The sequence below is a fragment of the Peromyscus californicus genome, unplaced genomic scaffold (genome assembly GCF_007827085.1).
Source record: "Peromyscus californicus insignis strain IS unplaced genomic scaffold, ASM782708v3 Scaffold_4__1_contigs__length_199733344, whole genome shotgun sequence".
NCBI classification, from domain to species: Eukaryota; Metazoa; Chordata; class Mammalia; order Rodentia; family Cricetidae; genus Peromyscus; species Peromyscus californicus.
The window spans coordinates 68,335,539-68,349,308 of NW_026294562.1; the positions used below are offsets into that span (position 1 = coordinate 68,335,539).

General features: G+C 43.4%; 1 protein-coding gene across 1 annotated transcript in view; it reads right to left on the bottom strand.

The window, feature by feature from the left end:
- The window catches only part of Dock1 (dedicator of cytokinesis 1), a 516,647-nt gene that overhangs the window by 189,801 nt on the left and 313,076 nt on the right, over positions 1-13,770 (bottom strand). Inside the window, 1 exon segment of the mRNA XM_052714776.1 lies at positions 3,364-3,465. Within this exon segment, the coding sequence (XP_052570736.1) occupies positions 3,364-3,465 (102 nt within the window).

Genomic DNA, 13,770 nt, shown 5'->3' on the forward strand with positions numbered 1-13,770 from the left:
GGTCCTAGGAACCGAGGATCAAATCACAGCCCCCCCCCCGCCCCCCCGCCCCCCGTGTCATTGAGCGTCATCACAGGTGCTATATCCATAATGTGCCCTATACATGAGTTTACCTTAAGGAGGTGTTAGGGTGGGGCTGGTCACCAGAAAGACTGGAAGATGAGGAGAGAGCTGGAACTTCCAACCCTACATACTCCAATTGGGGGTAGATTGTGCCAAGAGAAGTCGGAGATAGGACTGGTGGAGACTGGGCTTCTGGAGAGGATGCAGATGGTCTGAATGCCCACCCCTGCCCTCTCTGTTCTGTGCACCCCTGCCCTCTCTGCCCTGTGTACCCCTGCCCTCTCTGCCCTGTGCACCCCTGCCCTCTCTATCCTGTGCACCCCTGCCCTCTCTGCCCTGTGCACCCCTGCCCTCTCTGCCCTGTGCACCCCTGCCCTCTCTATCCTGTGCACCCCTGCCCTCTCTATCCTGTGCACCCCTGCCCTCTCTGCCCTGTGCACCCCTGCCCTCTCTGCCCTGTGCACCCCTGCCCTCTCTATCCTGTGCACCCCTGCCCTCTCTGCCCTGTGCACCCCTGCCCTCTCTGCCCTGTGCACCCCTGCCCTCTCTGCCCTGTGCACCCCTGCCCTCTCTGCCCTGTGCACCCCTGCCCTCTTTGCCCTGTGCACCCCTGCCCTCTCTGCCCTGTGTAGCTCTTCCCATTGGTGTTTCTAGAGTTGCATCCTTTATAATAAACAGGACAGAATATCCAAGTGTCTCCCGGAGTGCGGTGTGCTAGCTGGGCAAATTATGGACCTCAAGGCCAGGGTCAAGGGCCTCTTATTAACAGCTGCTTTGTCAAAAGCGTCGGAGCCTGGACTCACAGCTGGGTCTGGGTGAGCCCTGTCACCTATGGGATCCATGGCTGCATTCAGGCTGACAACACAGGGATGGAACTGAATTGCAGGACATCCAGCAGGTGTCAGAGAACGGGCTGGTGTGGGTCGGAGTGTGGAGCAAAGAATAGGCTCTTCCAGAGCCACCCAGTGGAGGTCTGTGACACACGGCTTAAAAGAGTCTCCCGAGGCTCTGGGCAAGCTCTTTCCTTCTATTCGTGATGCTGAGACAGCCCCAGGGCAGCACCCAGCATTGGGCGTCAGTAAAGACAAGTTTGCTGAAGCGCTCAGTCTCGAAGCAGCAGCTTGCCTGTCCTGTGAGGGGTGCTTACGTGGCACCTGTCTGCTCTTCCCTTTCCTAGACCCGTCTTTCTATGGAGATTCTCAGGCTGCCCTGGGGACAGTGGGCCATTTAGAAGGTGACAGCTCCAGCGCTATGGGGGATGCTGGGGCAATGATAACTGTGAATCCATGGGAGACTGATTCCCCCAGGGCCAGGGTGGGGGTTTGCATCTGAGAACCTGGAGCTGTGCTTGTTAGAAGCAAGCAAGACTCGGGAAGACGGCTTAGGCCATTTTCATATCGGAATGCTAATTAACTTCCAATTATTTCACAGGAAATGATCTTTTCATTCTCGTGATAATTGGGAGAGTAGAAAAATAAAATATTCTCCGCATACAGTTAGTAGATGGGAACATATTTTCATGGAGGTTTTGATGAACTAACAACAATCAAAACCCTTGCCCTGGGAATTTGAGATATACAAATAACAAATGCCATTTTATAATGGAAATCAAATTGTATGCAAATAATTGATTTTCTGGATGCCTGTGTCTGAGAGAAGAAAAAAAAAAAAAAACATCCCTTGGGAAATTAGACCCAGAACATGGAGTCTATAACTTGATCCTCCATTGTGAGGAAGGAGAGGGTACATGCCTAGCCTGGCAAGGCACACATTTGAACATTTGGTCTCCAGCTGGGAGCACTGTTTGGGGAGGTCTAGGTGGTGCAGCCTTGCTGGAGAGAGTGTGTCACTGGGAACAGGCTTTCAGAGTATCTAGGAAGCTCTCTCTGCTTCACACTTGCAGTAAAAGATGTGATTTCTCAGCTTCCTGCCCCTGTCGCCATATCCCTGCCATGTGATGTGCCATGCCTCCCCGCCACCATCATGGTCTCTTATCCTTCTGGAACTATAAGCCAGAATACACTCTCCCTTCCTTAAGTTGACTTTGCTCATGGTGTTTTCTAAGAGCTACAGAAAGGCAACCAAGACGCATCCTTAGAAGCCATGTGGTATAACTGTGTTTCATTCCACACCTTATCATTCATCTCAGAATACCATCTGTGAAGTCTCACAATGTCATACTATTATTTTCACTGGTCAAAGCAGGCCATAGAGGCACATTTAAGATTTAATGATGAAATTAAATACTAAGAATATAAAATAAGATTTTACTGTGCTATAATTTCAAGTTAATCTTAGGATATTGTGTGGTATTTATCACATATTTGAATATGTCCCTACTGTAAACTTTTCCTTGATAGTGAAAGAAAATTAAAACATATAGACATGAAAGGATGTAGACATTTTTATAGCCTTTTATTTAAGGAATACTGCTATGATTTTGAGGTGAAGATTTCTTTTCTTCTTGGAGATTATCTATTTGTCTGTCTGTCCATATTTATCTATCCATCATCTATCTATTAATCTATCCCGTACCACCTATCAATCTATCAGTCAGTCTAGCTAGCTATCAATATATACATCATCTTGTTGTTTCCTTCCCTTAGCAAGGTAGAGGTCAAGTGCAATAAAAATAAAAATTTCGCTCTGGAAATACTATGCAAGCTAGATGTGCCCCTTGGGAATGTATGAGTATTCTACAGGACTAGTGAGTCCTTAGAAGTGGAATCCAAGAATTCGCATCAGCTTCTCACTAGGAAGCATGCCAACAGGTTTGGTGCAGCTTTACAAAGGATATTCACCATATGGCAGTGTAATTTCAGGCCATTAGGGAGGTAGCTCCTAAGCAATAAATTTCCCTATTACACTCTCCCAATTAAGTTGCATCATAGTTTGCATGAGGAGGACTAAGGAGTTATTAGGAGAAATGCTGGTGAGTGTCTATGATTAGCACTAATTAATAGCAAAGGATAGCTTAAGGTACAGGAGGGTTGCTCATAAGCTACTGTTATAGAGCGTCAATCAAGAAATGACAGGAACTAATGACTATGAGGGACATGATTGTTCATGACCCAGGAGCATGGGAAAAGGATGCTGTGACCAGAACAGATGGGATTTCTCCAGGCTCAGACCCAAGTTGTCTCTAGATAAAGTCCTAGTCAGAAGCTTCCAGGTACAGACTAAAGTGGCTTCAGAAAGCAACCAGAGAAGTTCCATACAAAACTCTATTATAAATGGAAATATGAATGTCGCCCTCCACTTCCACCACTGGCCCTGTGACAGAAAAGAAATGACACTTACCACGACATCTGTCCTCATTTTCCCAAAGGTCTTGATCAGGTGGGCATAATGGTAGTCTTCCATCTGCCGTAAAATAGCGGTCATGCAAGCCACAAAGTTCCCCTGCAGGAGGATTGGAAAGCAGACTTAGATCTGGAAAGAACGATCCTCACGGGAGCAACTGACATAAACTATGGAGCTGGCTCTTCGACCCTTAGGGGAAGACATGGGACCTGGGCAGAAGCCCTAGTTCTGCTACATGGTACTCAAGGCCAACAGGGTCACTTCCTATTTCAGAAGATTGTTTATTTAAGGAGGTACAGTGAATTTTTTTCTCTCTAATTGTATTAAATAATTAAGTGCATCTTGATAAAGGTTGTCCAGGCTGGAAAAATAAATTTTAAATTTTTTTCTCTTAATTAAGTTCACAAAAATTAAAGACAAGATTTAAACCCCAGTCACTTATGTAGCATTCTTGAAAATCAGCAATCTGTATTAGACCAGGGCAAAGAGAGGCATTTTATTTTTCAAAATCTGCCTGTGTCCTCCTTGGCTGATTCAGAGTCAGTCACTACCAAGCAATCCCACTGTGAATTCTGCCCCTCCAGAACAGTCAGAGGAGAAAGGTAGTCTCATTGGAATGTCCAGTGGGACAGATGGGAATTCTTCATATCATACAGAGCTGGATAGAAAGGAAAATGAGGAAGAAAACAGAAACTACCAAACAAAAGCAGATGTGGAGAGAGTAAAGGGCCAAAGCACTTGGCCAGGGAGTTGGTCAGTGTGCAGCTGTGGGGGTGCGCACACTGTAACTCAAAAGGTGCATGCTTTGGAGAGAGACTCCAGGGCTGAGCAGTCCTGTTGCCATAAACACAATTTCTCCCTTGCAGGCTGGGGAGCTGACATCACAGAGCCTTTCTTGCTTTTAACTATGTACCCATAAGTTAATGACATCTAAAGCCACACAGGACTTACACTAACTTCTGTTAAATTGTATGAGTCTGGTAGACTAATAAGAAGTATATAGTTTGAGACACATCCCTATTTTTCTCTAGTAAATGAGCTCCCAAATTGCATTCTTTTCACTAATTCCACTTTTTCAAACAATATATTTGAATGCCTAAATGTTTTTTTATATTAATTTGGAACATGCACTCCACAGTGCATGTTAGAGTCCAATACATTTTCTATCTCTAGTATACACAGAGGCTTCCAAATGAGTCCTCAAAGGACACATTTTGCAAATTGAACAAATACAATAATGATGATATGGTATCTTCCATTTGCCCAGAAATGTAAATTATTTGTGAATAATGGTAATTGCTGAGCTTTAGATTCCAAGTTGGTGGTGTTCTGGGAAAGAGCTAAATGATGCTTGTTTTGCATCAGAAGGGCACTTATTTATGAATGGGAACTTTTGAAAGACATAAATATTTGGCACCCGAGTGGGCTCAAAAGAAGCTGCCTGTGCACCTCATCTCCTCCTTAGGAGACACCATGCCCGGAGTGCTCATCACCATCAGCTGGCTCACTGGCCAGGCTCAGAAGCCACGTTCCCACTCGGTCATGGGAGACTTGCTGCTTGCTCATTCCTTAGGCAGCTAAGCTGAGATTCAGAGAGCATACCTTCAGAGGAGTAGGTGGCAAAGCGAGGTTGTGAAGCCAGCACTCCAGGGCTGGAGTGTGAGTCCTTGGTTGCAGGCAACCAACATGAGTGAAAGATTCACCGTGCCCCATTCATATAGTTACCAGAGAGAGAGTTGGTGGAGGAGAAGGAAGGGCGTCTATAATACTATGCTTCAAATGCTCCTCTGAAGCAGCGGTCTCAAACCTGTTATCTCCTGTGAGAAGAGGGGCTTTCTAGAAAGCATCCATACAGGTGCACCCAGCACCTGTTTAAACAAAAGGTGCCAGTCAGGACAGTTCAGCAATGAGCCTCATACTTCAGAATCACTAGTGCTATTGAGTCAGTGATTTAGAACCAGAAGGGTGACATCAACATGCCTGACGTGAAATGTCAAACTGCGAGAAGACAGAAAAGAATGACTACCAAGGGGGCTTGAGGAGGTCCAGGGCTCTGGTTCCATAAGAAGAGCCAGCACATCTGAGTAATGCCAGAGGTTAGAAGAGGGGACACAGACGATTGCTGAAAGTCCACACTAAGCCAAGAGAATGGTGGGGGAGGGCCCCCAAAGCGAGAAGGCAGTGGTATCCACAAAGCAAGTCCGGGGAAGATATAAATGGCCAGTCCGGAGTCTTCTATCTGGATGAGAACATCTTGAAGAGTGCAGCCAAAGAGCCCCGTATTTAATGGCACTGGGGGCTAATTAAAACAGGCCCTGCAAGGGCAGAAAGAGGGCTAGCCCAGGAGTTAGCAGAGTGCTGCCTGGCAGCCTGTGTGCCCCCTTTACTTAACCTAAGGAAATGGGCCAAAAGCAATTTGTACCATTCAGCCACCCCTCTCTCAGAGGAAGCAAGTCGCGCTAGCTCAGCGCAATTGTAAGTTGGAACATGGGGCTCCACTAGCTGAGGGCAGACCTGCATGCTACAATTCCAGACACAGCCCCTCTTCCATCCCTGCCCTTTGTGAACAGAGCCTCACCTAAGGGACACCAGTACATTATGGGGCCAGTATTGCTCACACCCTGGAGCTTCGTGTCTCACCTGAACCCAGTGCATGCACTTGTCTAGAAGAATGGATGGTGTGACTTTTGTGAAAACGGAATGTGAAATCAGTTGTACACTAGGACCAGAACTAGAAAGATCTGTGAAAAAAAGGACTTCTAATTCTATAGACTCTAAGGAAAATTACAATACTTTTCAGTTTAATTATTTTAAATGCATTTTAGGAGTCATCGGAGGCTTTTATTTTTAAACAGTATGGTAGGCTGTTTGTACAGAGCTGGTCCTCAGAACTTGAGTTTGGGGATTGAGCTCAAGCTCTAGCCATGGACTAAAAATAATTAACACAATAAAAATAAGAGATATTTCTATGATTTCAAAGTAAGGGCAGAGGAGTCAACTGTACTTAAAAACCAGGACACTGACTGCCTCATAAACAAAAAATGTGAACCTCATTAGTAATCAAGACGAAAATGATACATCTCTCTCTGCTGGCAGAACAGCAAGGCAGGATTTAAGTGTTGAGAGTGAAGGCAAAGAGGATGAGGACTCTCACACACACGGCTGGTGCGAGCGTAAATTGCTATAACCTTTTTAAAAAGCAATTTGGCGAGAGGTTTGAAAAGTCTTGGAAAGAAAATACTCATCCCCTGAGTAATTCTCCTTCTAACGACCCACCTGCAAAGGTAATTCAGGAGAAGAAATTTTATGTCCAACAGTGTCCAGTGCATCTCTGAAAAATATCTAAGCACTCAAAGCAAGAGATTGTGTAAGTCATATATTTTGTGGGGTTGAAAGATAAAATGCAGGATGCCACTTCCATTTGAATCTCAGGTAAACAACAAGACCAAATTCTCCAAGCATTGCCTTGGAAATATCACCCAGGCCTTGGAGAGGTCAGCGAGAAAAGCCTGTTAGCTACAGTCCATATGCAACAGAGTGTCTGGTCTGTATCTGTTAATTCCTATCAGTCCTATCCCAGTGTTACGCTGGAATATTGTAAAGGCCCTGGATATTAACCACAGAACTGTAAAATACTTTAGCAACACAAGAAGAGATAGTTGAGGAACAAAAATAGAGATTTTCTATGTACAGTTCCACAGTATAAGGAACCTATAGGACAAGATAAAAGAGAGAAATGCCTAGAAGAAATAGATTTAGGCTGTTGCCAGGGAGGAAGGACAAGCACAGGCTAGTTTTATAAGCAGTATGTATGAGGAACGTTAAAAGACAGAGATGTCACTCATGAGGAAGGAAAGATGTCATCTAAGAGGAGGGAACACCTCTCCCTGCCTGAGTCCTTTATTCCTACTTGTGTCTTCACACCTATCAAGAGTCTCCTACCTGGGAAGACAGAGCAGACACCTTACACCGCTTCTTGACCCTGGAGTGATCACCACCTCCTCCATTTACACCTTACAGCTCCTCCAAAAACTAGCCTATGTGACCGGTTTTAAATCTCCTTGTGTCCTCGGTGCATTAGCAAGGTGGATGGTGTATGGAGGGGTGGGGCACACAGGCAGAATGGAGAAGTGGCAGGAGGATCAGAAGCCAGGTGAGCCCGAGGGCAGGTCAAACCAAAGCCGCAGACTAAAGATGGGTGGAATGGGAAGACAGGCAGTACCAGAAACAGGTAGACAGGGCCCTGGTAGAGGTGCAGGGGATATTTTTGCAACAGGATAATTCAGTGTAAGATGCTACAACAGGGTAGAACAGCTAGGGGGCAGAGAGGGGAGGGGAGAGGAGAGGAGACTAGGTACAGCAGAAGCAGAAAGAGACGCGGCCCTAACACAGTGCCTTTGTCAGCTGTGCCCATTTAGGGTTTAAGGTTTGAGGCCAAGTACATGGATTAGAAGGAAAACCCCCCAGGGGTATTCACTCCTGGTCTACAGGAGCTGCAGAGGTGCCAGACAAATGGGGGCAGCCTCATGACTGGTGAACTTAGTTTGGTGGTTCTATCAGCCTAGTGTGAGCTGATTCATCGGCCCTGGAGCTCCCACTTCCCATGTGCCATGTGTCTGCTGTCTGGGATGCCGAGCACAGGCAGAAATGTGAACATGTGACTAGGTTCCAAAAATTCCACGAGGTGTTTGAGCAGCTCCAGATCACAGAGGCTGCTGGAAGCAAGGACAGGCTAGTTCTGGTGACTTGAATCTAGGAGGATACTTAATGACTCCCAGCAGGGTCCTGGTTCACAAAAAAGCAACATGTTTTCATCAAGATAGTGACTTGAAAAGGAAAATCCCATTTAAAGATTTAAATCTCATTGGATACTGAGAATGGCCCTACCTCGTGATCACATGTCAAAGTTAAAGAGACAGCGATCACCAGTGGCATTTAAAACATCTGTTGTGAGACAGAGCTGGGAAAGAACTGCAACCGAGGTGGTGGGGAGATGTGTAACCCAAGGGACTCAGAATGACTCACGCTTTGAGGAAGAGTCAAACTGAAGAATCAATAAGCAAGCAGCAATATGAGAACAGAATATAGGAGAGGGACGTGCCTGGGAGTCGTGCCCTCCACTGAGAAGTCAAAGGCAGCTCAAAATAAGGCCATATGGGTAATGTCTGGGTACTGACGCACTAAACAAATAAGGTGCACAAAGGCTTTCTGCTTTTGAGATGAAAAGCCAAGGGTGAAATGTTTCTATGCTCTGGTTCCTAGCAAAAAAATTACAAAATGAGAAAAATAGAAAGTCAAGAGTACAAAGAAAATCTCAAAATGTTAGAAACTAGTCCCTAAAGTCCCCAAAGTCTACACAGAGATAACATTTGCCAAAACATACTTGGGAATCCCGTGTACCACACTCAAAGCATAGATCTACCTCTGATTCCTCTCTTCATGCTGACAACAAGGAACATGACTCAGAAGCATAGATCACCTGGGCGTGGTAGTGCACGAACACCTTTGATCCCAGCACTCAGGAGGCAGAGGCAGGCTGATCTGCATAAATTCTAGGTCAGCCAGGTCCACAGAGAGAGTTCCAGGACAGCCAGGGCTATGTAGAGAGACCCTGTCTCAAAAACACAACATCAACAACATGGAGTCAAAAGGACCAGGAAAGCCATGGAGGCCAAGAGAATTCTGGAAGCTAGAAAGAGAATGATTGAGGTGACCAGGAACCTGAAGGCAGGAAGATGGTGCAGACCTAGCAACATAACCACTGACTCATCTGAACCCCAGAAAGATTTAGAAACCAGAGTTACCAGGAACTCAAACTAAGGCATGAGTTAGAAGCCAGCATGGGCTATAAAAAGGAAATCTTGTTGGAAGGAGGAGGAAGGGGAGGGTTTTGGAAGGGGGAAGAAAAGGAAGAAAGAAGGGGGAGAGAGAAGGAGGGAGGGAGGGAGAGGGAGAGAGAGAGAGAGAGAGAGAGAGAGAGAGAGAGAGAGAGAGAGAATAAATTTAACACCATGATGTCTTTAGTCGACAACATATGGTTAATTTTCACTCATTTAATTTCCAAAATATCATAATTTCCTTATTTTATGAAGAACCAAAGTGAAGACTATAAAAAGGCACAAAATAAAACTGAAAACAGCATGGTTGATAAACTACATTAATGCCATCTATTAGGAATTTTAAACTACTAGCAACAAAATTAAATATTAAAGTTAAATAGTGTGCTTGGTTGAATTCATAAAGTATTAGTATCTCATTTCATTCCAGACACTCTGAGGAAAGAAATCTAATTTTAAAAACAAAATCAATTTCAATTTTACAGAGGCAGTAATTATGGAAAGATGTTTAAAGGATATATATATATATATATATATATATATATATATATATATATATATATATATATATATACCAAAGGGGAATATTTGGATATGAAGTTACCTGTAACAATTATTTGCTGCTGATTGAATGTAATAATTTAAATAGCTATTCCCATTTGTTATAGATAATAAAGGATAAAAAGTAGAAAAACTATGTTTTATGTTATGTGGTGACCTGAGTGAGAAATAGCCCCATAGGCTCATATACTAGAACACTTAGTCCCCAGCAGGTGGTGCTCGTTAGGGAAGTTAAGAAACCTTTAAGAGGTGGGGCCTCTCGGGAGGAAGTATGTCACTAGGGGTGGGCCTTGAGTCTGTAACCTCTCCCCACTTCCTGCTTACCCTCTCTGCTTCCTTCCTGTAGACTGAGATATGATTTCTCGTGGATTCTCCCTCTGGCACTGTAAGCTCAAATAGTCTCTTTCTTCCATAATTTGCTTTTGTTCATGGTATTTTATCACAGCAATAAAAAGCAACTGATACACGGTGCAATGAAGGTTATATACTATGTATGCAACTTCTTAATAAAGTTCATTTGATGTCAACACTAGAAAGACAGTAAAGCAGGGATTTTATATCTTATTTTTATAAACTCAATAAATCAGGAGATATTAGAGCCCTAGAGAGCTCAGGATTTCCCAGGTCTTAGGACATGACAGACAGTATCAGTGAAACAAAGTAACAGAAACCAGAGTAACAGAGCCTTAATAAACTCCTGCTGGTGAATGGGGGAATCACTGTCTACACAGTTCTATAACTGATTTCTGTACACAAAGGGCTCTATTGCCATCACAGTTACAGATAAAATTGGAAACAGGCAAAACAGATGCATAGATCATAAAAATACATTGTCTTCAATTTTACTCACATTGGCTGAACAATATAGGAAGAGAAATATGTCACATACTAAGTGTTAAAAAAAATCTAATGAGGGTCAGCAAGATGGCCTGACTGCCTGAGTTTGACCCACAGGATTCGCATGGTGGGAGAAAAGGACTACCACAAATTACCCTCTGACATAAATGTGTGCTTTCATACACACATGCAGTTAAATAAGCAGCATTTCTAAAAAAAATGAATAAATCAGCAGCTGAGTATGGTTGGTTCAAACCTTTAATCCCAGCACTTGGGAGGCAGAAGCAAGAGGATCATGGGTTTAACACCATCCTGGGCTATAAAGTAAGTTCTGGGTCAGCATGTGGTACTGGAAAAAAAAAAAAAAGGACAAAATGAGTGTTGGGAAGATATTCTCACTGCCACACATAGACACACTGAGAAAAGTGAAAGTGACCAGGCAAGGTAATTTTTTTTTTGTACCATGACCCAAATGAGGTTAGTAAGCACACTGGGACCGGAAGTTCACTTCGTTTTTATTCTGACTGTGGTGACTGTGTCTCATCCCTTGCCTCTCCACCTGATGTGATTGGTTAATTCATTTTAAGTGCAAAGGCGATTAAGCCAAGGAGGAAAGGGTCAGCCACTTTGGGTCATCAAGCTCCAGGAATGCACAGGAGCCTTTTTGTGAACAACATTTTTACTGGGTTGGGGAGAGAATTAAAAGATTTGTGTAAAAATTTTATAAAATGTTGGGGAGACTTGTGGAGGGCCCTTAGCAGGCTTGCCACTTTGAGAGACAAAAGCATTACGGTGGGTAGATGTTTTGAAATCTGATCTTTTACATAACAGAATGCAGACATTGTAGGGTAATTCTGATGGAATTCTTATTACTGTATCGTTATGCAGACAGAGATGAATGCAGCTCTATGTACAAATGCTGTACAGCAGATCAGTCAAGAGCTCATCTGACTGAAACCATGTAAGAGAGCAAAGGGGATTTGACAATAAAACTCCCAGCATCTATTTTAAAAGTTGCCAATATGAGCAGAGTGGTGGTGGTTGAACACCTTTAATCCCAGCACTCCTGAGGCAGAGGCAGATGGATCTCTGTGGGTTCAAGGCCAACCCAGCCTAGTCTACAAAGTAAGTTCCCAGACATGCTCCAAACCCACACAGAGAAACCCTGCCTCAAAACAAAACAAAACAAAAAAATAAAAGAAAAAAAAATCACCATTGTGGTGGAGTGTGACTCTGGGGACCCAAGAACAATTTGCTTGGGAAGAAGTATGTAAAAGATAAGATAAAAAGCAGACACAGGCTCAGCATTCCCATCTGCCACCTCACCCTTCGCTGAGCCCTGAGGCTCTAAAGGCCTCTGAGATCCTGTGGCCCGGACTTTACTGTGATGTGCTACAGCATTTGGAAGGAGCTCAGGCTGCAAGACAAGGGCAGAGCAGACTCAGGTGCCATTTTCAACAGTCACTCATCTCGAGTGCAGTGTAGACAGCACCGAGCTCCTGGAGAAGGCCAGCAAAGAAGTAAAAAGGGCCACTGCCTAGGGCGGAGTCATATACTAAGCCTCAGAGACACCCCAAATACCTGTTTCTTTATACCTAACCGACTGAAGCACATCCATGCAATGCAACACAACTCAGTAAAAAAACAAACCAAAAAACCTAATGACAATAAACAGATGAATTGCCAACACTATGCTAAGTCAAAGAAGCCAGATTTGAAGGTTGACATTCTGTGTGTATCTTTCTTCAAAAGTGAAAATAAGTGACAGGGGAGAAGACTGAGAAATAGGGTACAAGGGATGTTTTGAGGGGCCTAGAAATATGATATGTCTTGTATTTAGTCATAAAAGTGTACATATTATTTAAAGTTGAGAATTTACGCTTGTAGACTATATAAAGCCAGAGGGGGTGGTAGAGAGATTGATACCAATTCCTTATAAGCTATTGCGATACTGATTGCTTCAGCCAATATCCAAACACAGAAACAGACTAGTTTTAACTTAATTAATACTTCCTATATTAGAGCTGTCCAATGGGATTGTGTCTCATTATAGCAAATCTTAACTCGAGGCTCTTGTTTTTCATACTTTCTCCAGTTTTTCTGCCAATTTACCCTTTTTATAAAGGAAAGAAAGAAAGGAAGGAAGGGAAGGAGGGAGGGAGGGAGAGAGGGAGAGAGAAAACGGCCTTGCACCACAGCAGCATGTCTAAATAAAAAAAAAGAAGTATTTTCTTTTCTGCACATGTCTGTGTGTATCGTGTAGGTGAGTGTATATACATACACACACATACATACATACACACACATATATACATATATATGTATATATATATATGTGCATGCTCATCTGTGTGTGTATCTATGTGGAGGCCAGAGATTGATATTTAGTATCTTACTAGATCTATCTATCTATCTATCTATCTATCTATCTATCTATCTATCTATCCATCCATCCATCCATCTATCTCATCTATGCATCTATTTCTTATCTGTCTTCTATATACTTATTTATTTATATTGAGGCTGGATGTCTCCTTGAGCCCGGAGCTCCCTGGCTCTAGTACAGCTAGCTTGCTATGGAGACTGTGTCTTCACCCTCAGTGTTCTGGGATTACAGCCAGGTGCTCGCAACCACTCAGCTTTCACCTGAGTTCTCGGATTTGAACTCAGGTCCTCCTGTTTGCCAGCCAAGCACCTTACCCTCTAAGCCTTCTCCCCACCCACTCTCAAGCCAATTTTGTCTTGTAAATAAACTTCAGAACCACATATTTTAGTTTGAAACAAATTCCATTGTGATTCAAATTGGACTTCCATCAAATTGTTACATGAATTGAGGAAGACTTACAAAACAGCTCTCAGGTTTAAATACATACACCAAACTGTCCCAGTCTATTTTTAGGCCCCGGGGGACTATTTCATGGACACTACTGGAGGGATCTTTAAAAGATCTTGCTATTTCATATGCAAAAGGGTAAAGTGGTTTTCTTTTGTTTTGTTTCGCAATAAGTTTTCACTCTTTCTATATATTTGGGGAAACTCTTCCATTTAGTAGGTATATTTGCATATTTTATGATACAACTTAATGGAATTCTCTTTCAAAGTTTTTGCTCTTTCTCTGGGGAGAGTTTGTACATAAATCAAGGTAGTGACCATAATCCTTTGGTGTTGT